The sequence below is a fragment of the Pseudorca crassidens genome, chromosome 7 (assembly GCF_039906515.1).
Source record: "Pseudorca crassidens isolate mPseCra1 chromosome 7, mPseCra1.hap1, whole genome shotgun sequence".
NCBI lineage: Eukaryota > Metazoa > Chordata > Mammalia > Artiodactyla > Delphinidae > Pseudorca > Pseudorca crassidens.
Genome location: NC_090302.1, coordinates 8,206,183 through 8,230,468, shown reverse-complemented (window position 1 = coordinate 8,230,468; position 24,286 = coordinate 8,206,183). Strand labels below are relative to the sequence as shown.

At 58.2% G+C, this 24,286-nt stretch overlaps 3 protein-coding genes across 3 annotated transcripts; 2 read left to right on the top strand and 1 right to left on the bottom strand.

Moving 5' to 3' along the window:
- Nucleotides 1-1,620: 1,620 nt before the first annotated feature.
- Nucleotides 1,621-7,706, top strand: CFAP157 (cilia and flagella associated protein 157). Its single transcript, XM_067743242.1, has 9 exons — nucleotides 1,621-1,891; nucleotides 3,841-4,112; nucleotides 4,771-4,924; nucleotides 5,357-5,624; nucleotides 5,980-6,110; nucleotides 6,309-6,459; nucleotides 6,849-7,012; nucleotides 7,174-7,360; nucleotides 7,635-7,706. Exons 1-9 carry the CDS (start codon nucleotides 1,719-1,721, stop codon nucleotides 7,704-7,706), a joined length of 1,572 nt encoding a protein of 523 aa, XP_067599343.1. The 5' UTR covers nucleotides 1,621-1,718.
- On the bottom strand, nucleotides 7,607-9,518 carry PTRH1 (peptidyl-tRNA hydrolase 1 homolog). Its single transcript, XM_067745457.1, is given in 6 exon segments — nucleotides 7,607-8,086; nucleotides 8,175-8,218; nucleotides 8,368-8,467; nucleotides 8,732-8,951; nucleotides 9,340-9,465; nucleotides 9,513-9,518. Coding segments are annotated over 6 exon segments (678 nt in total). The 3' UTR covers nucleotides 7,607-7,904.
- On the top strand, nucleotides 9,130-24,230 carry TTC16 (tetratricopeptide repeat domain 16). Its single transcript, XM_067743241.1, has 14 exons — nucleotides 9,130-9,958; nucleotides 10,713-10,885; nucleotides 11,213-11,303; nucleotides 11,479-11,622; nucleotides 12,836-12,936; nucleotides 13,036-13,165; nucleotides 15,342-15,556; nucleotides 16,208-16,452; nucleotides 16,833-16,974; nucleotides 18,641-18,806; nucleotides 19,323-19,465; nucleotides 19,626-19,797; nucleotides 21,235-21,316; nucleotides 22,375-24,230. Exons 1-14 carry the CDS (start codon nucleotides 9,941-9,943, stop codon nucleotides 24,228-24,230), a joined length of 3,678 nt encoding a protein of 1,225 aa, XP_067599342.1. The 5' UTR covers nucleotides 9,130-9,940.
- The last annotated feature ends 56 nt before the right edge of the window (nucleotides 24,231-24,286 follow it).

The window sequence follows — 24,286 nt, the reverse complement described above, 5'->3', positions numbered from 1 at the left end:
GGGGTGGCACCATGGAGAAGCTTTGCCTGGGCTGGGCTCCTCTGGGGCCCCCCATGCCCTGCTCAGGTGGGGGAAGGGCGGTGTCCAGCCGGAGTTGGGGGCATTGCTTTGGGCTAGAGGGGCAGCCCCCCTGCTGGCCCCAGGTCTCGGGCGCTGGGCCAGGTCACTCTCTCTCTGGGGCTTCGGTGTCACCCCGTCTGCAGTCCCAGGACTCGATGCACTGTTTTGAGTCTGTGCAAAGGCTGAAGCCCGTGCACAAGTGTGGCGGCCCTGCCAGGGCTGCCCCAGCCTGCAGGGAACAGATATTCTGGGAAAGACAGACCACCGCAGGCTGGGGGTACTGGGATGCTGGAAATCCCAGAGGCTGCTCACACACAGAGCAGGCTGGAGCTTCACCCACCTGCTCCGCTGATGGCAACAGCAGCTGCCGCTTACTAAGCGCCTACTGCATCCCTGGGCCAGATCCCTGCACCATGTACTTCACATACAAGGTCACTTTCAGTCCACAACGTGGTCTCCCTATTTTACAGCTCAGTGAGCTCAGGCCACTGGCTCAAGATGTAAGATGTCTCTTACATGGGATGTGAGAAACAGTACCCGAACCGGAGCCTGCTTTAACCAACCACCGCTGCAGCCTGCCTCACTGCCAAACACCCACCTCCGCGTCTTCCTGCACCCATCCCAAGGATCCCACTGTTTACAAGATCTGGCTGCTCAAACCAACCCCAGTTGCTGAAGTAACACTGAGCTGCCCCTCGTCCAGCCGTCCGACTGTTAGGGAGGGGCAGCAGCCATCTCTTGCTAAGTGCTGAGCCTTTGCCGAGCCCTGGGACAACAGGGATAGACAGGACCCGGCCACTGTCCCAGGGAGTGCCTCGGCTCACAAGCGCTGGGTGGACACAGCAGGCATGCAGGCGTGGCTGGCTGGAGATGAGGGCCAGGAGAAGTAGCCTGAAGGGGCCAGAGCCTGGTTGGGGCACATGGCTGCCAGCTAGGGCATCTGCCAACCAGTCACCGACTGCCCTCCTGACCCAGGATGCTGCCACCCCAGACCAGAGCTACAGAATAGGCTTTTGTTTGCCCGGGTCAGCACGGGGCAGATGGCGCACGTCCCCTGAGCTTTGTGGAAAATTGAACCAGCCTCTGGACTGGGACATCTTGGGACCCCAGCGTGGGAGCCTCTGACAGAAAACATCCATTTCTTACCATACTGCCTCTCCACCCGGCTTCGGGTGAACTGAGAGAATGATTTTGCTGTGTAGCTGCATCGCCAAAGAATGAACAAGCTGGGCTCAGAGGGAGGGGCTTCTTGACCCGGAGCGAGGTGGGGGTGGAGGGAGCTCTGCAGAAGTCCCTCCCATTCCCAATGGGCACAAAGGGGCAGGGTGGTGATTTCTAGGGCCCTGACTCGCTCTAATATTCCCATGTCACTTATTTCCACTTGAGGGAAGGAGGGGTCTCCACAAAAGAACGTCCTGTGAGCCTGGCGTCCTGATCTCTGAGATGCCATGGCCTGGGACACCCAGGCCTAGGGCCCCTGTGACGCCGTTGGCCTCGGAGCAGGAGGCTGGTCTCTGAAGCCCAGCCTCGCCAGGAGGAGGGAAGGTCCCTTTAAGCCTTGCCTCACAGCCTCAGCTTGTTGCTATGTATGGGACCAACTTCCTTAGCAACCACCTGGCCTCTTAAAGGGGCCCTGGAGTAGTGGTTGCCACCCAGCCATGGCTCCCAAAAAGAAGGCAGGCAAGGGGGCCAAGGAACCCGAGGTCAAGAAGAAGAAGGGTGGGAAGAAGGATCCCAGCCTGGCCAACAAGCCCATGGAAATGCCCATAGGCGAGGAGATCCGGGAGTTCTACCACATCCAGATCCGCGACCTGGAGGACAGGCTGGCCCGGTGGGTGGGCGGGTAGGGTGGTCCTGCTAGGTCAGAGCTGGCCGCTGTGCAGGCTCAGCCAGGGGGTCCTAGACCTATGTCCTGGACTCCCATGGGATGTCCAGACCCCATCCTACCCCAGGCTCAGTTTCCTCCTGGGTAACACTTTGAGGCAAAATGGATTTTCCCGCTCCATCTCAGCCCCCAGAGTTCCGGGGTCTCAGAGCGAGCCCACCCCAGGCAAGCACCACTCCCTCGTGTCTCACTGCTGCCCAGTGGGACCATGCATTTTATAGGGTGGCAGAGTTCAATCAGTGGGATGAATTGGAAATGGCAGCCCCCTGGCAGGCACGTGACCACGTGTCCCTCCTTCTGCCTGCCCCCTCCCCCCAGCCTGTGCCATGATTCCCTGATCTGTGGGCCCCACCGGCTTCCCCAGCTGCTAAGCCCACTTGTCCATGCTGGGCCTCAGTTTCCCCAAATGTAAATGAGGAGGGTTGTGAGACATGGGTGGTGGTGGGTGCAGGGGGGATTCTCTAACTCTTCTGAGACACGTTCACTTGCCCACTTTTCTTATTTTTACACTGGTTTCCTCTCAGTTATGATGCACTAGCCCAGTCTCAGGGTGACCCTTAAAAGACACACCCCTTTGGTGACAAGTAGGCAGAGGGTCTTCCCCAGGTGATGTTGCAGGTACTCACAGCTGATGTTGAGACCCTCCTGTGCTGGCGCTCACCGCGTCCTTAAAATGGTCCCACGAGAGAGGCCCTCATGTCATCCCCATTATAGAGGTGGGGAGACTGAGGCTCAGGGAGAGGAAGGCACCCCAAAGAAGAGGCTCCAGAATGTGAACCCTGGCCCCTGACTTCACCACACCAGGCTGCCTCCTTGCTCCACAGATCAGGTCATTCAGCTTTGTACCCTGCACTGCCCTGTGTGCAGTAGCCATACAAAAGATGTTGGTTGTGGGAATTCCCTGGCAGTCCAGAGGTTAGGACTCTGCACTTCCACTGCCGAGGGCGCGTGCTCAATCCCTGGTCAGGGAACTAAGATCCTGCAAGCCACGCAGTGCGGCTTAAAAAAAAAAAAAAAGATGCTGGTTGAGTCAATTGTGAAGTAAAACATCTTTCCAAATAACTTCTATCAATTATTCCTTTGGAAACCAAAAAATTGTTTACGTGATACTCTTAAAAATGCACAAGCTTCCCTCAAGCTGAGACACCAGATGGAATGTATTTGGGAGATGTCTATTGCGTACTTATTATTTGCCAGGCCACCAAAATACAGAGATGGAGGAGGTCAGTTCTTGACTTCCCAGTGGGACAAGGGTCAACCTACAGGAGGGCACCAAAGAAAGGGCCACAAATGCTGCTAAGGGCCAAGAAGACTCCACTGAGGCAACAACACAGGGGTTCACTCAATGGAGGAGGGTAAGGAAGATCACAGGTGCAAAGGCTTGGGATCGCAAAGTCCAGAAGTATTAAGGAGGGCGCAGAGCCAGCAGCAAGCATCATGGTCGAGAGCCTCGACTTTGGGGTCAGACTGACTTGGGTTCAAGTTCTGGTTTTGCCCTTTACTAACTCAGAGGTGCTTCATCCCTCTGCGCCTCAGTTTCTTCACCTGTGAAATGGGTATAATCATCATAGTACCTACTTCCTTACAGGTTGTTGTGGATTCAACAAACACAGAGTACCTACTGCGTACCAGGCACTGTCCTCGGTGTTGGGGACACAGCTGTGAATGTAACAGACAGAGGCTCCGCCCTCACAGACCTTACATTCTAGTGATGTAATGAACGTAAAGTGCTGAGCACAGGCATTGGCTTGGTCACAAGCGTTGATCAGGGGGCACAGTGGGAGATGAGGCTGGAACCTCAAATGCCCTGATATGGGAGGGTCCAGGGAGCAGCCTAGCTGCATGGAGGCCTGGCTTGTCCAGCTCCCTGGACCTCTGCCCCGCACCTGCCTCAGGTACCAGCAGAAGTGGGATGAGCTGGCTGTGCAGGAGAAGCTGTTTCGCCAGGAGTTTGAGCAGCTGGCCAACAACAAGAAGGAGATCGTGGCCTACCTCAGGCGCACGCTTAACCAGCGGGTGGATGAGATCACCAACCTCAACGAGCAGCTCCAAAGCCTGCAGCTGGCCAAGGAGATGGAGAAGGACGCCTTCGAGGCACAGCTAGCCCAGGTGCGCCACGAGTTCCAGGAGACCAAGGACCAGCTCACCACTGAGAACATCATCCTTGGTGAGGGGCACTGGCCGGCGAGCCTGGGGGCACACGCCACGGGGGTGGGGAATCCAAGGCTCTGCTTCTTTGGTCTCTAACCCTAGCTCTCCCACGGACTATCTTTGTGACCTTGAGCTAGCACTTCTCTCTGACCCTGTTTTCTCACCTGGGAAATGGGGATAATACGTCTACCTTGAGTAACAACAGCTACGTGCTGCTTCCCACGTGTATCCTCCATGGTAACTGTCCAAGCAATCCTGAGGCAGGAAATCCCTTCACCACCGGCCACTTTGTAGGTGAGGAAGCACTTCAAGGGGGTGTGTCTTGCCCAGGGTCACCCAGCTGGCAAGGGTGGTTGTGAGTTTCAATGACAGCATGAGTGCCTGATCCAGAGAAGGTGTTCAAATTCAGTGACTGTTGTCACTGTCACTTTCATGAGACGGGAATAGAGGAGGGTGTCAAGGGAGGCTCCTTGAACCCCAGGCTTTATAAGACTAGTGGAGAAGAGCATTCCAGACTAAGCCATAAAGGTGGGCAGGACCATGCATGGCATGTGTGGGGACAGGGGACTGGCCCTACTGGATCGGCAAGTTTAGGGGCATCATTGCTCAAGACCCCTGGGACCCTGCCCCCCCGAGGCGGCCCCTCACCAGGCCTGTGCCCTGCGGTGGGGCAGGGGGGAAGCTGGCAGCCCTGGAGGAGTTCCGGCTGCAGAAAGAGGAGGTCATGGAGAAGTTCATATTGCTGGAGGACCAGCTGCGGAAGCAGGAGAACGAACACAAGGACTACGTGTACACTCTGGAGAAGAAGTCGGTGCTGGACGCGGACAGGTGGGCAGGCCGGTGCCGGCCCTTACCGGGGCCAAGCACAGCCCGGGCCGCAGACCTCTGACAGCCCCGGCTGCTAACTGGGGGGCTGCACTAGCTCCTTGACGCCCCGACCTGCTGCTGCTCACAACCCTGGCTGATTTACGGTGGAGGGAAGAAACGGTTCCCAGTTCTCACACCAGTGTGGAAGAATCCCTGGACTTCCTTTTGCCACCTTTTGTGACTTAACTTCTACTTATTTAATAATTAATAATATTTACATTGATCAAGTTCAAAATGGTACAAAGGGTCTACAGTAAAAAGCCTCCTGCCTGTGGCCCTGTCCCCTCCTGGGGGAGAGAATGTAGAGATCTAGGCGCTCTGGGGACCCGCACGTAGGCAGGAGGTGCCTGTACCCACTCTGCCCGACTCCCTAACTCCCGCCCCTCCCGTTAGATTGAAGAAGGAGATCATCCAGCGCGTGAACCTGGTGGCCACTGAGTTCCGCAAGGTGGCCACGAGCCAGATGGGGGACACGACCAAGCGGGCCATCATGGAGAACAACACCATGACCCTGCAGCTGGCCAAGATATCCCGCCAAGGCATGCAGCTGCTGCAGGAGAACGAGCAGCTCAGGGGCGACCAGGACAACCTGTGCAGACAGCTGGAGCTGCTGGAGAACTCCCAGAAGGTCATGGCCAGGCACAGCAGAGGCCACCAGAAGGTGTGCCCTCCAGGCCTGCATCATGGGGTGGTTGGCACTGAGAGCAGGAAGGAACCCTAGGGGCCCTGTCCTCAGGGCAAATACAGCCCCTCAGGGGTGGACCCCAGGGGCCAAATCTCGAGGGAGGCAGCTGTGAGGCGATCGGGCCCTTCTTGTGCGGGCTCTGGCCCCATCTCTGGTTTGTATTTGGTTTAAAGCCCCCATAACTGGTTGAAGTCGAACCCAACCCCGGGGACCCAGCTGCTATCTAGAGAGGGTGCTGGGCTCCCAGGGCCTCGGCGGGCCTCTCCGGGGGAGCGGGGCTGGCTGAGGGCCCGTGGTGGGCCCAGAGCACGGCCACCTGCCCACACTGCAGATCATCCTCATGCTGACGGAGAAGTGCCGCGAGCTGCAGCAGGGCACGGCAGAGGCCAAGCAGCTGCGTCTCCTGCTGAGCCAGCTGGAGCAGAGCCTCACGCAGCTGCAGAAGGACAACCAAGCACTGAGGTGCGGCCCGCACAAGGGCAGGCGGCGGGAGCAGGTGGGAACCCCTCCCTTTGTGGCCACGTGACATGGGCCAGCGACTCCCCCTCTCTAGAGGGGCCCTGAGGCTTCATCTGTCAAACAGGCTGAGGCCCGGGGCTGGCCGAGGGCCCCTCACCCTAGAATGGGGAGGAGGCTGACTTGTCCTGGTCCCGGGCCCAGGAGCCAGAGACAACAGTTGAACCTGCAGCTGGAGCGTCAGCAGACCGAGGGGCAGCGGCTACAGCAGGAGCTGGCCGAAGAGCAGAAGGTTCGGGCGAGCCTGGAGACAGCCCTGGCCCAGGCCACCGCCTTCCTACAGGACATTGTGCAGGTGAACAGGAAGTGGGTGAAAGTGGGGGGCGGGAGATGGAGCCAAGGACAGAAACTGCTTGGAGATAATTGGGCCATCGGAGATGATAACTGGGCCATCGGAGGTGGCCAGGCCAGGCGCCCCGCCTATTCCCTGTGAGATTCCTGGCAAGTCTGTCCTTTTCTGATTCTGCACTTCAAAGACCCCTTCAAGGTCTCAAAGGAGCTGGATGGAGTCCTCTTGAGGCCCTGGAAGGCCTCGGGTCTCAGTCTTCCCATTTGGAGAATGGGTATCCCACCACAGCCAGGGAACACTGAGGAAACAGGCACTGCGGTTGGAGTTTCCCAGAGGTGGGTGCTGGGGCCATGAAGGGCCTGACCTCGTGGGCCCGCCCGCACCCCTACCGGCAGATGCAGCCCGACAAGGAGGATGGTGACTTCGATGACTTCCGGCTGCAGTGCAAGGAGATGCTGAAGCACCTGCTGGTCATGCTCAGCTCAGCCGTGGTCCTGAGTCCCCAGATGGCTGTGGCCCCCCGCCGGGAGAGCCAGTCCTGTGGCCCACCAAAGGAGCGGTGAGTGACCCTGTGTGACCTCAGAGGAAGGAGCTACGGGACTTGTCCAAGGGCTGTCCTCAGCTGAGCCTGGGCCCGAAACCTGGCTCACCAGAGCCTGTCTGAATCTCAGCTTCCTCATCTATGAAATGGAGGTGATGACACCAGCCCTCTCCCCACAGGCGGTACAGCACCCAGCCACTCAAGACAGGGCCTCTGCTGCAGCAGCTGTCCAGCGTCACACCCTACCAGCTAGGGGACCTGGGCCTGGTGCCTCGACGGATCCACATCCCACCCAACCCTGAGGACCTCAGGCTGCTCTCACATACCACCCGTGTGGGAAACTTATGGGCACACAGCAGCCCTGAGGTGAGGGTGCCAGAGGCAGGATGGCAGCCAGCCCTGGGTGCAGATCACGGCTCTGCCGTGCTGCAGCTGTGTGGCCCTGGGGAGGTGGCTGGACCTCTAAGCTTCCATTTCCTCATCTGTAAAATGGACTGAAGAAAGGTGTGGCAAGCCCTCAGTGGGCTAAGACATGCCCACACATCCCCTGGGAGGGGGGCTTGCTGGGTCCTGTGGCCCAGGACCACAGGAATCCCCCGAGTAGGCCTCAGCTTCCAAGCTGGCATCTTTATTCTTACAGATCCATACCTCCGGTTCTCCAAAAAGGTTCAAAAAGTTTAGTCTTCCTAAAGTTTCCCTACTTTCTAAGTAGGACACAGAGAGAAGACCAACCTCCTATCCCCCAAATGGCCTGTTCCGGCCACAGTTCCCGCTTCCGTCCACAGGCAGCCTGGGGCAGCCCAGAGAAGAGTTATATAAAAAACAGATACCACAGGTTGGCGTGGCACCTCTGTGGACGTGGCTGGGTGTGTGGGCACGACAGTCAGGCAAGCAGCCAAGTCCACTGGTGTCAGGGGCTGGACGAAGGCCTCTGGCTTCACTCACGGATGTGGTCCAGGAGCAGGTCGGTGGCGCTCAGCAATGGAGGCAGCAGCTCCTGCTCAGCAGGGGCGAAGTAGCTCAGCACGTAGCCCTGCACTGTGTCTGGGTGTGTCGGGCGCCCGATGCCCACCCGCAGCCGTGGCATTGCCTGTGGGCGAGCCAGAGGGGCCCAGGGAGCTTTGATGAGGAGTGTCGGGGGCCCTGCGCCGGCCCACCCGACCCAGTGCAGGACTCATATTAGAGTCGAGGCAGCTAATACAGGAACGGACTCCACTGTGGCCCCTTCAAGGGATACGAGAGGAGCAGTTAGTGCTTCCTTGGGTCAGCACCCTTCACCCCATCCCCTGCCGAGACTGGGGTCGGCACCCCTATCCCACTCCAGCTGGGAGGCCAGCTTCCCTATCCCCACCCTGACCAGCTCAGGGCCTCACCTGGCACTTCCTCCCAACTTCAGAGCCAGTTTCCCCAGCGGCTTGTGGAGCTCATCGTGCACCAGGCAGACCTCCTCAGCAGTCAGTCCAAACAGCTCCGCTTGCACAGGGAAACGGTGGCCCTGGTTACCGCTGATCTGCCCAGGGGGGTTGTCCCGACTCAAGGCTCCCATGAGGAGGGGCCGCAATTAACCCCACTTCATGTATGAAGAAACTGAGGCTCTCACAATCACCCAAGGCCAGGCAGCAACTGGAGCTCAACAGGCACCTGGAGATCCAGGTGAACTGATCTGCCGCAGCCCAGAATCCCCTCGCTGGCCCCTGCGCCCTCCCGGGCGGCCCACCCCTGGGGCCCTCAACTTACTGGCCCAGGCCACGCTGCGCCCGTTGACGTTCATGAGCAGCCATGGCCGGAGAAGGGCCAGCTGGGCATCCCCGAGCGAGGCCATGGCGAGGTCGGCGGCACAGCGCCGGTCGCGCGCCCAGCTCTCCGCCACACGTAGCCGCCGCAGGAGCTGCCCCAGCACCGCCATGCCCACGCTGTGCCGCGTGCCGGGCAGTCCAGGGTTCCCCAGGCCGGCCACCTGCGGGCGACACCGGGGAAACTAAGGCCCGACAACTCTCCCCATCCGCCTTCTCACAGCGCTCTCCGGGACCCAAAGCAGAGGAAGGTAAACGGAAAACTGGGCCAGAGTGGATTAGGGGTACGAAGAGGAGCCCAAGAAACCCCGGCGACTCCAGAAGGCCGAGTGGAAACGGGCGCCCCCGGGGTGGACGGGCAGGGCACCCCAGTGCAGGAGCGGAACTCCTGGAAGTTTGGAGCCCATCCGAGCATCGGACCCATTTCTGATAAAACTATGACAGGGAAGTGGGGCGGGGGGGCTTTGCCCAAGAGACAATGGCTACCCTACGCTGCCGTCCCTCACTCTACTAAGCCACCGCTTCCCCGGGGGCCGGGGTTCCAAAACGCACCGACTCATGGCCCGACTCAACCACAGCCCTGCGCGCGAGAGGCCAAACAGCCCCATGCGGCCCCAATTCGTGACCCAGACCCCACCCCCTGACGTCATCCAGCCCTCGGCCAATCGCGGCCGCCACCTATCCGGGGCGGCCATTAGCGTCCAATCCGGGGCGGGCCACGCGGCCGCCATGTTTCTGAGGGGCGGAAGTGGCGGGGCCGGGCGCCCCCGCGAGTTGCCCGGGGCCGCGCCACCGAGTCCTAGGGGTTTGTCGTGGGGCTCGCGGAGTCCTTGTTTGACCTCCGGATTGGGAGGAGGGAGCCGTATTCTGGCCCCCGCTGTGGCCCTGCCTCGCTTTCGAAACCCGGCAAGTCTTTTCCCGCTGTAGACCTCGGCCTCCCTAGCTGATAAAAACTTGCTAACCTCCTTCCGGCTCTGTTTGAAATTGGATTCCAGGGAGTGGAGTCCTTGAATTCCGGGGGCGTGGCTAGAGGGGCGGAGCCTGTGGGCGTCCTGGAGATGATGCCTAGCAACGTCAGGGGTGGGTGCCGGGAAGCAAGTGAGGGCCGTGAGGGAGCCCGCCCAGGCCCGGAGGTCCTCCTGGAAGGGGCCTCATGACAGAGTCCAGAGAGGTGCGGGAGAAGGCTAAGGCAAAGGCAGAGGGTCGGGGGAGAAGAGACCACGTATGGGTTCACAAGAAAGGTTTTAAGTACGGGAGAGGCAAGATCAATTGTGTGATTCAATAAAGTCCCAGGCTTCTTGTGCAGAGAGCAGAGGTCTTAGGAGCTGTGGCTGGTGGGGAGGTCAGAGGGGTGGCCGGAGCTGGCATATAGCCAGAGATGGCATTGGCCAAGATGAGAGGATGAGAGAAGAGGAGGGATCTAAGAGATCTTTAGGAAGTGGGATAGACAGGATTTAAGGACTGATGGGATATAGATCTTTGGCTTGGGTGGCTGGCAGAGAAGGTGGACTCACCGCTGTGGGAAAACCTGGGGCAGAAGTCAGGTGAGGTGCTCAGTTTGGCCTGCTGAGTGTGAGGGTCCCACAGGATATGCAAGAAGCTGCTGGACCCCCAGGGCCTGTGGCTTGGGGCAGGGCCTGAGCTGCAGAGTTTTGGGTGTCAGTAGCTGGAGGTAGGAGCTGAGGGGGACCAGGAGGAGGGCAGAGGCCAGTGTGAGCGTGAGACCTTGACCATAGGTGACAGAGGCAGGACTGGAGAGAGGTTAGGGGAATAGGGGTGGGAGTGCCACCAGACCCCAGATCGTGCTTCTTACCGGGCCTCATTTCCACCCCTCCTCCATCCTGTAAAATACCTGAGGAGAGCGTGTAAGCGGAGTGGGGGCTGTCTCTGGAGGCCTGCTCCAGCTTGCTGTCTCTTGGTTCCAGAATGCTCTGGGGCTTGATCAGGCTCCCTCACAGCACATCCCAAAGCCATGGGTGATTCCAGTGCCAAAGGGGACCCTACAGCACATCTTCGGGACCAGCCAGGTGTTCCGGAACTTTGATGATATAAAACCAAAGGCTGCAGGGTTAACGGTGCCCCTCAAAGTCAGGGAGTAGTGAGTGATTACCTTGCCATGGGATCCCAGGTTCCTACCCTGCACGGCCACTGACATGCTCTGCAGCCTTGGGCCAGTTACTCTCCCTCCCTGAGCTTCAGCGAGCTCAACTGTATAATAGGGCTCTTCCACCTCAGCAGATAAAAGGCTGCTGGCCCGGATGAGCTCCAAGAATGTCAGCCTCCTTTCCCTGGGTCTCTGTCTACCCCTCTTGTCTCCCTACCCAAGTCCCCCTCCTCCCAACCCGTTCCTGAAGCCCCAGCTGTATGCCCTGGACTGGTCCCAAGTCAGGGCCAGCCCCTCCGCCTGTGCCCCCTGCCCCTGCAGCTACCATCGAGGCCATCAGTGCTTGGAGCAAGAAGACTGGGAGGTGGCCGTGCTGTTCTTCTCCCGTGGCCTCCACCTGGACTCCCAGCTGGTGAGGGGGACGGCCTGGGTGGGCACAGGCAGTTGCTGGCCCCACACTCACCCCTCGCTGTCACACCTGCCTGGCCTCTTCTCTCAGGGCCACCAAGTCCTTGTGGTAGCTGAGTGTCAAGCCTCAGGGCGGATTGTGGGGAGGGGAACGGCAGCCTGGGTCCCCTCTCCCACAGGTAGAATTCTATGCCTTGAGAGCCGAGGCCTACATCCAGCTCTGCGACTTTTCCTCGGCCGCCCAGAACCTTCGAAAGGCCTACTCCTCCCAGCCAGAGAACACGGACTTCCTGGAGCGGCTCACCTTGGTGCTTTACCTGAAGGTGCCTGGGGCTGCCCCAGGCCCACAAGGCCCCACCTCACACCCTGGCCTGCTGACTCTCCCTCCAGCTCTGGGGGGCTTTCCTTGTTCCTGAGACCAGCCCTGACTCCCTAGGGACCTTCGTGTCCCTGTGTCTGTGTCCCCATCTGCTGCCCCGCTAATGAGCTCTCCCGCCTGCCATGTTGGTTTACCACCAGGGCTGGGTACAGTTTTGCAGTTTTGTCCAGTAGAACTTTCTGCAGTAGTGACAATGATCACTGTCCGATCTGGTAGCCACTAGCCACGTGGAACTGTTGAGACGTTGAAGTGTGGCGAGTGTGACTGAGGAACTAATTTTGACATTGTATTTAATTTGAATTGATTTGAAATTATATAGCCATGGGAAGCAGGTGGCTATTGTATGGGGCAGCACAGGCCTAGAGTCCACAGGCTCTAAGCACTAAAAAGGTAAGAGTGCCCCCCATTTGCAATGCAAAACAAAGATGATATTAAACCATAAAATCCCAACAAACTCCTGGTTTTTTTTCCATTTTGACAAATTTAATGCCTTTGTTTTTAATGTCAATAATTATTCAATTCTGAAAAAGAAACATTCTTAAAACCAGAATGTTGGGGTCCTGAGTCCAGTCCTCTTTCTGTGTGACTTTGGAAAGGTCACGTCACCTCTCTGAGCCTCAGTTCTTTCATCTAAAAGGGGAATGTTAGCTGGTCCCAGTGAGATAAGTTCAGGTTTTTTGTTTTTCGGGTTGGTTTTTTTTTTTTTTTTGGCTGCATCTGGGCAGCTGGCGGGATCTTCGTTCCCCGACCCACATCCTCGGCAGTGAAAGTGCCGAGTCCTAACCACTGGACCACCAGGGAATTCCCTGAGTTCGAGTTCTTAATACAGGGCTTGGCACCTGGAGCCCTCGTGCAGGTGGGAGCCTGTTACTGTTAGATCTGCTGTTCTGGTCCACCTCCCAGATTTTCTCTATTTTTCCTTGTTCCTTTGTGTGTATTGCTGTCTCTCTGTCATCAACTGTATATTTCTGTCTCTTGCTGTCTCCCCAGCTCTGGATCTCTCTCCATCTGTGTCTCTATCTCTTAAAGTCTCTCCCAGATCTAAAGGGCTCTGTCCCTGTCCCTTGTCATTCCACCCCAATGCTGGCCATCCCTCAACTCGTGGGTGCTGCTAGGCCGGGGTCACAAGCAGAAGTGACTGCTCTCTGTGTCCTCAGGGCCAGTGCCTTTTCGAGCAATGCGCCTTTCTGGATGCCCTGAACGTCTTCTCTCAAGCCTCTGAGCTCCAGCCTGAGAAATTCTGCTTCCGTTATCGATGGTGAGCGCCCTGGCTGTCCTTGCTGGCCTTTGCCTCCCTGGCGTCCCCTACCTGTCCCTCTCACCCGGCAGACAGAGCACCTTTGCCCTCCGCCCTCAGCATGGCCTGTCTCCTGGCCCTCAAACGGCATCGTGAATGCCTCTCATTCGTCACCAAGGAGGTGGAGCATGGCACCGCCAATGCCGATGTCTACATCCTCCGGGCCAGGCTCTACAACTTCTTCCAGCAGGTAGAGCGGGGGGGCAGGGCAGGGGGGTGGACCTCCTCCTTGTCTGGACGCCGCGATGACAGGAGGCGGCTGGGCTGTCGGCCAGCCCCGAAGCTGTGGTGGGGGCCCTGTCCTCCCCAGGCAGAGGCCCCAACTGGCACTGGCCCAGTCGGGTAGTTGTTCCATCCTCACTCAGCCCTGGCTCTGTGCCAGGCCTACGCCAGCCCCCGGAAACCACAAGGTGAGAGGCCTTTGCCATCCCTGCCCTCACGGAACTCACAGCCCAGGGGAGATGTCCCCAAGCGGATAATTACACAAAGGATGACTTCCCAATTGTGTGAAGCACCATCAGGGGCACCCAGGCTTCCCTTAGATATGAGACTTGGGGTCACAAGGGAGGAGGGACTGCAGGGATGAGAGAGCGATGGGCAGGGTATTGTGAACCCAGAGGACTCTGACTTCTTCCTGGGGGGCAGAAGGAGCCTCAAAAGGCTGCTCCCTGGGGCAGTGGGCCTTAGAAAGAGCCTTCTGGCTGCCAGGGGGCATGTGGGCTGGGGGGAGGGGCAAGCCTGGAGGCCGGAAGCCTGGGTACCATCCATCTGGATAGGAGTGGGGCTCGAGGAGGATGGCCATGAGGGTGGCAAGGAGGGGGCAAGTTCACAGACCTTTGGAAGCAGGACCCGAGACTGACTTGGTGGCAGGGGGGCGCAGTGAACATGAGGGAAACGGAGGCATCCAGAACAATGCCTGGTGTTCCAGCCTGGCCTGGGTGCTTGGGGGTGGGGTGGGGGGAACCTCAGGATGGGGTAAATGGGATGGGCTGGATTGGGCGGAGTGTCCTGGGGGTGTTGCAACCATGAACCTCCCTATGCTGGGGACTGGGTTTCTGTGTCCCACAGGTGAGTCAGTGGGAGAGTCTCCTTCAAAGGTAGGAGACTAGTAATTATTTTTATTTTTTTAAGATGCTCCTATTGCTCTTTTTATTTATATATATACATTTATTTATTTATTTTTGGCTGTGTTGGGTCTTTGTTGCTGCTCACAGGCTTTCTCTAGTTGCGGCGAGCAGGGGGCTACTCTTCCTTGCGGTGCGCGGGCTTCTCATTGTGGTGGCTTCTCTCGTTGCGGAGCACGGTCTCTAGGCGGGCAGGCTTCAGTAGTTGCAGCACGTGGGCTTCAGTAGTTGTGGCTCGTGGGCTCTAGAGCTCAGGCTCAGGAGTTGTGGCGCATGGGCTTAGTTGCTCCACGGCATGTGGGATCTTCACAGACCAGGGCTCGAACCCGTGTCCCCTGCATTGGGAGACAGATTCTTAACCACTGCGCCACCAGGGAAGTCCCGAGACTAGTAACTATTGATAATTATTTCTGATGGTTGGGATTTCAGCTGCTCCCTGCGATGCCTAAGCACGTTCTAAGCACTTTACTCATGTTTATCTCTAAGGCTGGCAGTAACCCTTTGAGGTAGACAAAACCCATTGCCCTCTTTTCACAGATGAGGAAACAGGTCCAGATGGTCTGGGTAACTTGCCCAAGGTCACAGTGGTGCTCCCCTTGAACTCAAGTCCATCTATTCCAAAGCCCTGCCCCAGCCTCGGCCATCTTCCCCCTCCCGACTTCCACTCACACCTGGTGTCTACACTGCCTCACTCACCTCCAACCAATTACCCTATAGGACATGGGGTGCTTGCTAAAACTGTTTGTTGACTGACTGACAGACCTGCTCACCCAAGAGAAGGTATTTGCCTAGGGATGTTTTCTGCTCATGCCCAGGCCTGAATCTGTTCTTTGTTAGAGTTGTCTTGGGCTTAAAGGTCAGGGGCATCGGGGAAGGTGTACAGGGGAGTATAGGGAGGACACAACAGTCACAGTCAGGAGACCACACCCTCCCCCCTCCTCAAGTGAGCCTTGCAGAAGTCCTGCAAGGAGGAGGCATCTGTAACCTCATTCTACAGCAGAAACCACTGAGGTGGACCTGGCTCACCTGAGGTCATATCTAGAAAGGGGCCAGTGGGGATGGAACCTCAGATGGGATTTTCCCACAAAGCAATGCAGAGCCACTGAAGATGGGTGGCATGGTGCTGGCCTGCCCAGAGAAAGGCCCCTACAGGCCTGGAGGTCTGCCTCCCCACACTGAACAGGGCAGGTTCAGCTTGGCCTGCACCCCGATGCCATCCCTGCCCCCCCCCGCCCCCCACAGCCCAGCCTCTGCCATCGAGACCTGCACAGTGCCTTGCTACTGGATCCCAGGCACCCACAGGCCAAGGTGCTGCTCAAGGTGCTGGCGGGCCAGGCCCAAGAGGCACGCCAAGAAGCCAGCGTCCTAGCCGTGCAGGGCAAGCTGCAACATGCGCTGCAGTGTATCAACTGTGCCATCGAGAACAACCCTCTGGACCCCAGCCTCTTCCTCTTCCGGTACTGAGTGGGGAGATGCTGGTCTTGGGTCCCAGGCCCTGCCTTGCCTCAGATGTGCTGTGTGATCTCAGGAGAGCCCTTGACCCTCCCCAGGCCTCAGTTTCCCCATCTAGCCTCTAACAATCTTTCCCTACTCCCCATCGGGGTCAAGGGATCATGGGAGGTGGTCTCTGCTACTGCCTCTGGAGGAGGGGCAGGCAGCAGCCTGTTAACCCTGGAATCCTGGATCCCCGGGCCTGCTGAGCAGTTTACACTGGCAGGCTCAGCCCAGCTCAGTGGACGAGGCTTGGGTTTGAATCTGGGCCACCCTACAAGGACCCACCACCTCATTCTGGGCCATTTCACTTCCTTGAGCCTGGGTTTTCTCATATAAACAGTGGAGGTAAAATGTCCTGTGTACAAAAAGGCCTTAGCATAGAGGCTGGCACTCACACAGCTCCCAAAAAGAAAGAGGGAAGCTATTTTTAAAGAAAAGTAAAATTACCAGTGACTAGCTGGCTATCTAAGTAGCAATCCAGGAGCCCCACGGGCCAAACTTAGTGCGCGCGGTGGGAGCCCCTCCCCCCAGGTCAGAGGGCCCAGAGCCGCAGCCTCTCTCTGGGACACCCCTAGTCGGTGGCGCACTTTGGCCCTCATGCCCCTCCCTCGTAGGGGCATTATGTACCGACGGCTCCGGGAGTTTGACTCCGCCGTGGAGGACTTCCTGAAGGCGTTGGACATGATGACCGAGCACCAGGAGGACCTGGTGCAGCAGGCGCAGCGCCAACTGCTATTGGCCTACAACGACTTGGCCGTGCACTGCTACCTGCAGGGCGCCTACCAGGAGAGCGTGCTGCTGCTCAGCAAGGCGCTCAAGGACGAGCAGCGGGAGAAAGGCCTCTACATCAACCGCGGGGGTGAGTGGGGGCCGGGCAGCCCGGTGTGAGCCCCTTGCCCCTCCAAAGCCTGGGCTGGGCGCTTGAGGGCCCTGAGGGAGGGAGGAGGGAAGGAGGGAAAGCGGATTCTCAGTGTCCCACAGACACACTTTGGGAAACGTTGCCTTAGACAATCTGGCTACAGCCCTTCAAAATGCTCGGGATCAGGCAGCTGGAAGAAGGTGGCCAGAGGCACGGAAAACCTCTGCAGGTGCCCGCGACCGCCCGCTGGGGTCATCACCGCGGGTGTCACCCCCCGTTGCAGGCCCCACCCCCTGGGGGTGGAGCCAGCTGGGCTGGGGCTCCTGGGCCGTGGGTTTGCGGGGCTCACTCAGCCCCCGCCCCCGGCCCCCGGTCTCCAGATTGCTTCTTCCAACTGGGCAACCTGACCTTTGCTGAGGCGGACTACCAGCAGGCGCTGGCGCTGAGTCCGAAGGACGAGGGCGCCCACTTGCGCATGGACCTACTGCAGGAGAAGTTGGGCTTCTGCGAGCAGAGGAGAAGGTGCGCGCAGACTGTGGGTGGGGCGGGGGCTGTGGGCGGGGCGGACCAGGCCGCGGGAGGGGCCAGAAGAGTCTGGAGTGAAGCCGGTCGGCTGGGATCCTGGGGTCGAGATGCCTCTGCTCTCCCAGTTGTCTCCTAAATATCTATTTTATTTTTCAAGTTTTCTGTAAAAATCTTTCATTTTTTATGTGAATATTGTTATGGTAATTGCGCTTTTTATTAAAAAAACTTAAGTATTCAGTAACATGTAACTTAGAACATGAAAGTTCCTTCTAATATCTATGTCCCAACGCCTCCCTCTTCCCCTGTAAGTTTGGTAGAGTCCTCTAGATAGATTTCTATGCATATGTTAACAATTGTTATCATTTTACAAAAGTGAGATCATGCTAAGCTGATTTTTTTAAAAGTAAGTTTATTTATTTTTGGCTGCGTTGCGTCTTTGTTGCTAAACGCGGGCTTTCTCTAGTTGCGGCGAGTGGGGCTACTCTTTGTTGCGGTGCACCGGCTTCTCACTGCGGTGGCTTCTCTTGTTGTGGAGCACAGGCTCTAGGCGCGTGGGTTTCAGTAGTTGCGGCACGTGGGCTCAGTAGTTGTGGTGCATGGGCTTAGTTGCTCTGCAGCATGTGGGATCTTACCAGACCAGCGCTCGAACCTGTGTCCCCTGCCTTAGCAGGCGGATTCTTAACCACTGCGCCACCAGAGAAGTCCACTAAGCTGATTTTTGACTTGGTTTTTTACTTCCCATGGCAATTACATATAGGACGACCTCATTCTCTTTTATTGCTTGCAAAGTATTCCATTCTGTGGAGGTACCACAATTAATTTCTTTAGACGATAGTATGCTGATGAGCATTTGGGCTGTTTTCAGTTTTTTATTATAAATAATGCAGCAATGAGACCCAAGACATGTTTTCATGCGTTCATACTAGTAATTCTGTAGTTAGATTGCTGGAAGTTAAATTGTTGGGTTAAAAAGTGTGAAAATTTAACATTTTAAAAGATAATACCCAATTGTTCTCCAAAAACAATGAACCAATATAAACTTCCCCCAGTAAAGGAAAGTCTTGGTTTCCCCAAACCTCCCTAGCCCAGGGTATTAAGACTATTTTTCAACTTTGCTTTTCGGGTAGGCAAAAAAAGGCTCTCTTGCAGTGGATTGACTTTGCATGTTTAAATTGTGAGCACAGGACAGCATCTTTCGTGTGTTTATTGGCCATTATGGCCTGCACAAATTGTTTGCCCATTTGCTCTTAAATTGTTCATTTAAAAAAAATTTGTTTTTGGTTATAAATGTTCTTTGTAGGCTGGAAAATTAGCTTATCATCTGCCTTCTATGGCAAAATATTATTCACTATTTACTGCTTTCTTTTGTGGTGTTTTTGCTACTCAATAATGGCATTTAACCATAGTCAAATTAATTTCTTCATTTTTAGCTGCTGGGTTTATGACATCTCAGAAAGGCCTTTCCTACTCCAGGATCATAAAAATGTCCACTTATGTTGGGATCTTACACTAATGTTTAAGTGTTGGGTCCATCAAGAGGGGCGTGGTGGCAGGGAGCAGAGACCAGCCTGATTTTCCCCAAACTCCCCACTGGGGTCCAGGAGCCTCCATATCCTCCAGGTGGCCCAGCTCAGAGCACCCTGTGGCCTGCTGTGTCCTGCAGGCAGTTCCAGAAGACAGAGAACCACTTCTCAATGGCCATCCAGCACAACCCCCAGAAGCCCCAGTACTACCTGTACCGCACCAGGAGCAGGCAGCTCACGCAGAACACTTTTGGGGCCCGCCAGGATGTTGCCACTGTCCTGCTCCTTGACCCCAAACAACCGAAGGTGTGTGCCTGCTGGGCCAGGAGGGTGGGCTCCAGAGTTAGTACCTCTGGCCACCTAAAGATACTCCCTGTCCCTAAAAGAAACCTGGTCTCGTAGCAGTAATAAGAGCTGCTAATGCTGGAGGATTTACGTGCCAGGCACTGTTCTAACCAGTTCAGCTTACATCACTCCATTTAACCCTCTTCAGCACCTACGGGACAGGTAACATTATCATCACCCCACAATTCATAGAGGGAAGAGGGTAAGGCTCAGAGAAGTCCGTTCCCTTGGCCCAGGTCATGGAGCTCGGAGGTCACACCCTTATCTGGCTGGCTCCAGAACCACGGGTCAGGCTCAGCACCAGCACTCCCTCACCGAACAGTTCCTTTCTCAAGATGTCCTGATGGTTCTGGGGCAAAAAGGTCCAGCCCTTTAAAAAACAACAATCTGTAAACCCTTCCTCTGCCAGGGCAGCACCACACCATCTGCCCCCTGTCCTGGCCCACACCTGACTCTGGTCACCCTCTTTCCTGACAGCTGCTGCCACTGATGGCCAACCTCTTCCCCGGCCTGTCAGTGGAGGAGCTGCTTAACAGCCAGGTGGCCCACCTGGCCAGGCTGCAGCTGCAGCGGGTGGTGGAGCACAGCCTGCAGGCCGGCACCCCTCAGGATATCGTGGGGTAAGTTTCTCCAGGAGGGCCCGCGGGCCCAGAGTTGGGGGACGGTTGGGGCTCAAGGCACCTCTGGCCCTGATCGCCTTCTCAGGCCGCTATCCAGTCCTGGGGATGGTGGGGTGAGTCAGGGAGGCCTACCCAGCGCTCTGGGGTCACGGCTTGTCAGGTGGCTCAAGGAGCGGGAACTAGAGCGCCAGAGGGCCCGGGCCCTGCAGCTTTCGTGGAAGCTGGAGCAGCCTTTGTTCGAGACGTCCAAAGAGCTGGAGGCCACTCACCAGTCCCTGCAGGCACAGCCAGAAGGCCCAGAGGAAGAAGCCAAGGCCCCCGGGGAGAAGGAGGTAAGTGGGCTGTACGCCGGGGCCGGAGGTCCTTGAGGTCCAAGGTGGAATGCACCCCAGGTCAGGGCTGAGGGATGCACGCCGGCTAGAGGCTGGCTTCTGGGCCTGGCTCTGCCAGCACTCAGATGTGTGACTTGGGCTGGGGACATCTCGCTGTGAGACAGAGAAGGTACCAGTAAGGGGTACACCTGAAAGAGGGTGCGTGAGGATGTGGGCCCCTCACAGAGAGAGGCTTCCCACACGTTGTCCACACTCACCTTCCTAAATTCCGCTGTGTGCACTGCCCACTTGTACCAGAATTTTCTTAACTCTTAAATTCATTTCTAAAAACTTTTCACTGAATAGAACATATAGAAAAGTACATGACTCATAAGCGAACTGTCTGATGGATTTTCACAAACTGAACACCCCCATGGCACCATTCTCCAGATCAAGAAAGAACACATTCCCAGTTCCCCAGAAGCCCCTCGTGCCCCCTTCCAGGACCCTCCCTCAGCCCCGCACACCCCACAAGGCTGTCCTGATTCCTAACGCCGCAGACGAGCATGCCTGTCCGCAACAGAGGACAAACGCGGCGCAGGCCCCTTTGCCTCTGGCTCCTTTCACCGAGCGTCCAAGTTTGTGAGATGCAGCCAAGTTGACTGCTCCTTCTCACGGCTGGAGGCAGTGCCGTCCTGCGAATATCCCGCCACTTATTTATCCACTCGACTGCTGATGGACAGCAAGTAAACTGTGTTCAAGGGAGACTTTAACCATCCAGGTACACGGAGTGCCAGCATCCCTTGCCGGAAACGGGAAAGGCAAGCTCTACATTTTTCTAGCTCACATTAGGATACAAAACTACAGAACTTGGGTCTGTGTGTGCCCTGAAGTCATGGTGGGGTCCCTGCTGGGTGTTCCGCAGCCCCTTCCGCTCCCGCATCTCACTGCCGCACATTTCCCACGGCCTGCAAGTGCGACTGGCAGCCGAGAGCCTGGCCGCAGAGTCCCCCTGACTTGGATTCCAGCCCTGCTTCTCTGCGTCTTAGCCGAGTGCCCAGGGCAGGCTGCTTAGGCGTTTCCTGGTCCGGAAAATGGTAATGGCAGGGGAGTTCCCTCCCAGATGTGCAGGGACATGAAACATGGAGAAGGTCCTCAGTTTCTCACTAGCCATTCCCTGGACACAGCACTTCACAGTTTACAGAAGCCTGTCCCACAGTTGAACTAATTTGCATCTTGCAGATAGGGAGATGAGGCCCAAGAGCCTCTTGACACTGCTTTTCTCACGTGGCCACACCTGTCTAACCTGGCCACGCCCCTTCCTGTCCAGTCAACCTCTCCATGTCCCCATCCAACCCTAACCTGCAACCCTCGAGGAGCTCTAAGCGGCTGGACTTACAGAGCTGCGGCCACTGTGACCGTGCAGCCTGTGATCATGCAGCCTGTCTCTTGCCCCAGAAGCTGGAGCCGGCCCCCAGCAAGGAGAGGTCCTTGACCGACGGCTACATCAGCCAGACCTCTTCAGGCTCCATCTTGGGCTGTAAGTCCCCCTGCTCCTGCCAGACCTGAGTGAGCCAACGCAGCAGGGAGGGCAAAGGTCAGGGGTCAGGGGCTCCCAGGCCTGGGTGTGAATTTGGGCTCTGCTGTCACAGCTGTGCGAGTGTGGAGTGGGAGGACTCATCCCAGCTTTGCGGGGGGCACAGGGAGCCCTCAGGGATGCCCAGCACACAGCCTGGGAGGCCGGCTCTCACCGCGGGGCGCCTCACAGCTGCTGCCTGCTCCACCCTCATTCCCCGCTCAGGCCTGTCTCTCTTCTCTCTGCCCCCTTGGCCTCTCCCTGAAATAAGCCCACGAAGCCTGTGCATGTCCAGGGGGCTTTTACCCTCAATTCTGAAAGGTGCCAGTGTGGAGGGGACAAAAGTAAAAAACCCAAGAATGCTGCCCTGGGTCCCAGAGGCAGCCATGGGCAGTCCAGGGAGGGACGGGAGTAGCAGCGGCCAGCCCCCTTCCTGCCATTCAGCAAACGCGTTGAGCATCCTAGGGCCAGGCCTGTGCTGGACACTGGTTACAGGCATGAATGGCACAGTCGTTGCCCCAGGGAGCTCTTGGTCCTGAAGGGAAGAAGGCCCACAGGTAAACAGATAACCAGGACAGTGCAGCCATACCATGGAGGGGAGTCCCGAGGGCTCTGGGTGCACTTAGCTCCCTTTGGGGGGTCAGGAAGGGCTTCCAGGACCCAGGGGAAGAGGGGTAGCCAAGTGTGAACAGGGTAGAGCAGGGGGAACTGCTGCAGGCAGGGGGCCAGGGCCCTGCAGGCTGTTGGTTGTGGCTGGAACACACAGGGCGAGAGGCAGGCGGCAGAGTGGAGGCCAGCGCTGGGCGAGTGAGGTCCTTCGTATCTCCCCCTAATCTTTCGGCCCTGACCCGCCTGCAGGGCTCAGGGTGCCAGGAAGGCTGGGCTGCCGTGAGCTGGCGGGCCTTCCCCTTGGCCATGCAAGGGCTCTGGAACATAGGCAAGGGTGAGGCCTAGAAGTCTCCCTTTCTTGCCACTGTCTGGGGAAGGCGGCCTGACAGCTACGCTTGACATATCCTTTCCAGTCAGGACCACGTCCACCTCAGAAACGGAGACGTCCACTGTCTGCCAGGAATACGGGAGCACTTCGACCACTGTTGTAACATTCTCTGACTCCTCACCACTAAGGACACAGTCCTCAGACTCCAGGGACAAGAGGGAAGACCTAAGCCTGAGCCACAGCCCCAGAAAAACCAAGTCCACCCCAGGCCACAGCCAGAGGCCCAGCGAGCCTGAGACCATCCAGGTCCAGAGCCAGAGGCCCAGCAGGACCGAGGCCGCCCTGAGCCAGAGCCAGAGGCCCAGCAGGACCGAGGCCGACCAGATCCAGAGCCAGAGGCCCAGCGAGCCCGAGGCCGACCAGATCCAGAGCCGGAGGCCCAGTGAGCCCGAGGCCATCCAGGTCCAGAGCCAGAGGCCCAGCAGGACCGAGGCCGACCAGATCCAGAGCCAGAGGCCCAGCAGGACCGAGGCTGACCAGATCCAGAGCCGGAGGCCCAGCGAGCCCGAGGCCGACCAGGTCCAGAGCCAGAGGCCCAGTGAGCCCGAGGCCATCCAGGTCCAGAGCCAGAGGCCCAGCAGGACCGAGGCCATCTGGGTCCAGAGCCAGAGGCCCAGCAGGACCGAGGCCGACCAGATCCAGAGCCAGAGGCCCAGCAGGACCGAGGCCGACCAGATCCAGAGCCGGAGGCCCAGCAGGACCGAGGCCGCCCTGAGCCAGAGCCAGAGGCCCAGCAGGACCGAGGCCATCTGGGTCCAGAGCCAGAGGCCCAGCAGGACCGAGGCCGACCAGGTCCAGAGCCAGAGGCCCAGCAGGACCGAGGCCGACCAGATCCAGAGCCGGAGGCCCAGCAGGACCGAGGCCATCTGGGTCCAGAGCCAGAGGCCCAGCAGGACCGAGGCCGACCAGATCCAGAGCCGGAGGCCCAGCAGGACCGAGGCCGCCCTGAGCCACAGCCAGAGGCCCAGCAGGACCGAGGCCGACCAGATCCAGAGCCGGAGGCCCAGCAGGACCGAGGCCGCCCTGAGCCACAGCCAGAGGCCCAGCAGGACCGAGGCCGCCTGGAGCCAGAGCCGGAGGCCCAGCAGGACCGAGGCCGACCAGATCCAGAGCCAGAGGCCCAGCAGGACCGAGGCCGACCAGATCCAGAGCCGGAGGCCCAGCAGGACCGAGGCCATCTGGGTCCAGAGCCAGAGGCCCAGCAGGACCAAGGCCGCCCTGAGCCAGAGCCGGAGGCCCAGCAGGACCGAGGCCATCTGGGTCCAGAGCCAGAGGCCCAGCAGGACCGAGGCCATCTGGGTCCAGAGCCAGAGGCCCAGCAGGACCGAGGCCATCTGGGTCCAGAGCCAGAGGCCCAGCAGGACCGAGGCCATCTGGGTCCAGAGCCAGAGGCCCAGCAGGACCGAGGCCATCTGGGTCCAGAGCCAGAGGCCCAGCAGGACCGAGGCCATCTGGGTCCAGAGCCCGAGGCCCAGCAGGACCGAGGCCGCCTGGAGCCCAAGGCGAAAGCTCGACAAGACTAAGGCCACCCAGGGCTCAAGGCAGAGGCTCAGAAAGGCCAAGGGTGCCCATGGCCAGAACTGGAGACCCAGAAAGGCTGGTGCCACCCAGGACTGGAGCTGGAGACTGATCCAAAGTCCCAGCAAGATCAAGACTTTCTATGACCCAAGTTGGAGCCCCTGCAACACCGAGGCCACTGAGGGCCAGGGCCAGAGCCAGAGGCCCAGCCAGTCCAAGGCTGCCCAGAGCTGGAGCCAGAGCACAAGTCCAGGTTCCGGCAGGACCAAGGTCACCTGGGGACTGAGCCCAAGTCTCAGCAACACGCAGACCACCCAGGGCCTGAGACAGAACCCCAGCCCCAGCAGTCAGGCTGCTGTCTGAAGGGGCCGCTCGGCCCCTTCACTTCTTGCTGGGCTGCAGGCGATTCTGCCCCTACC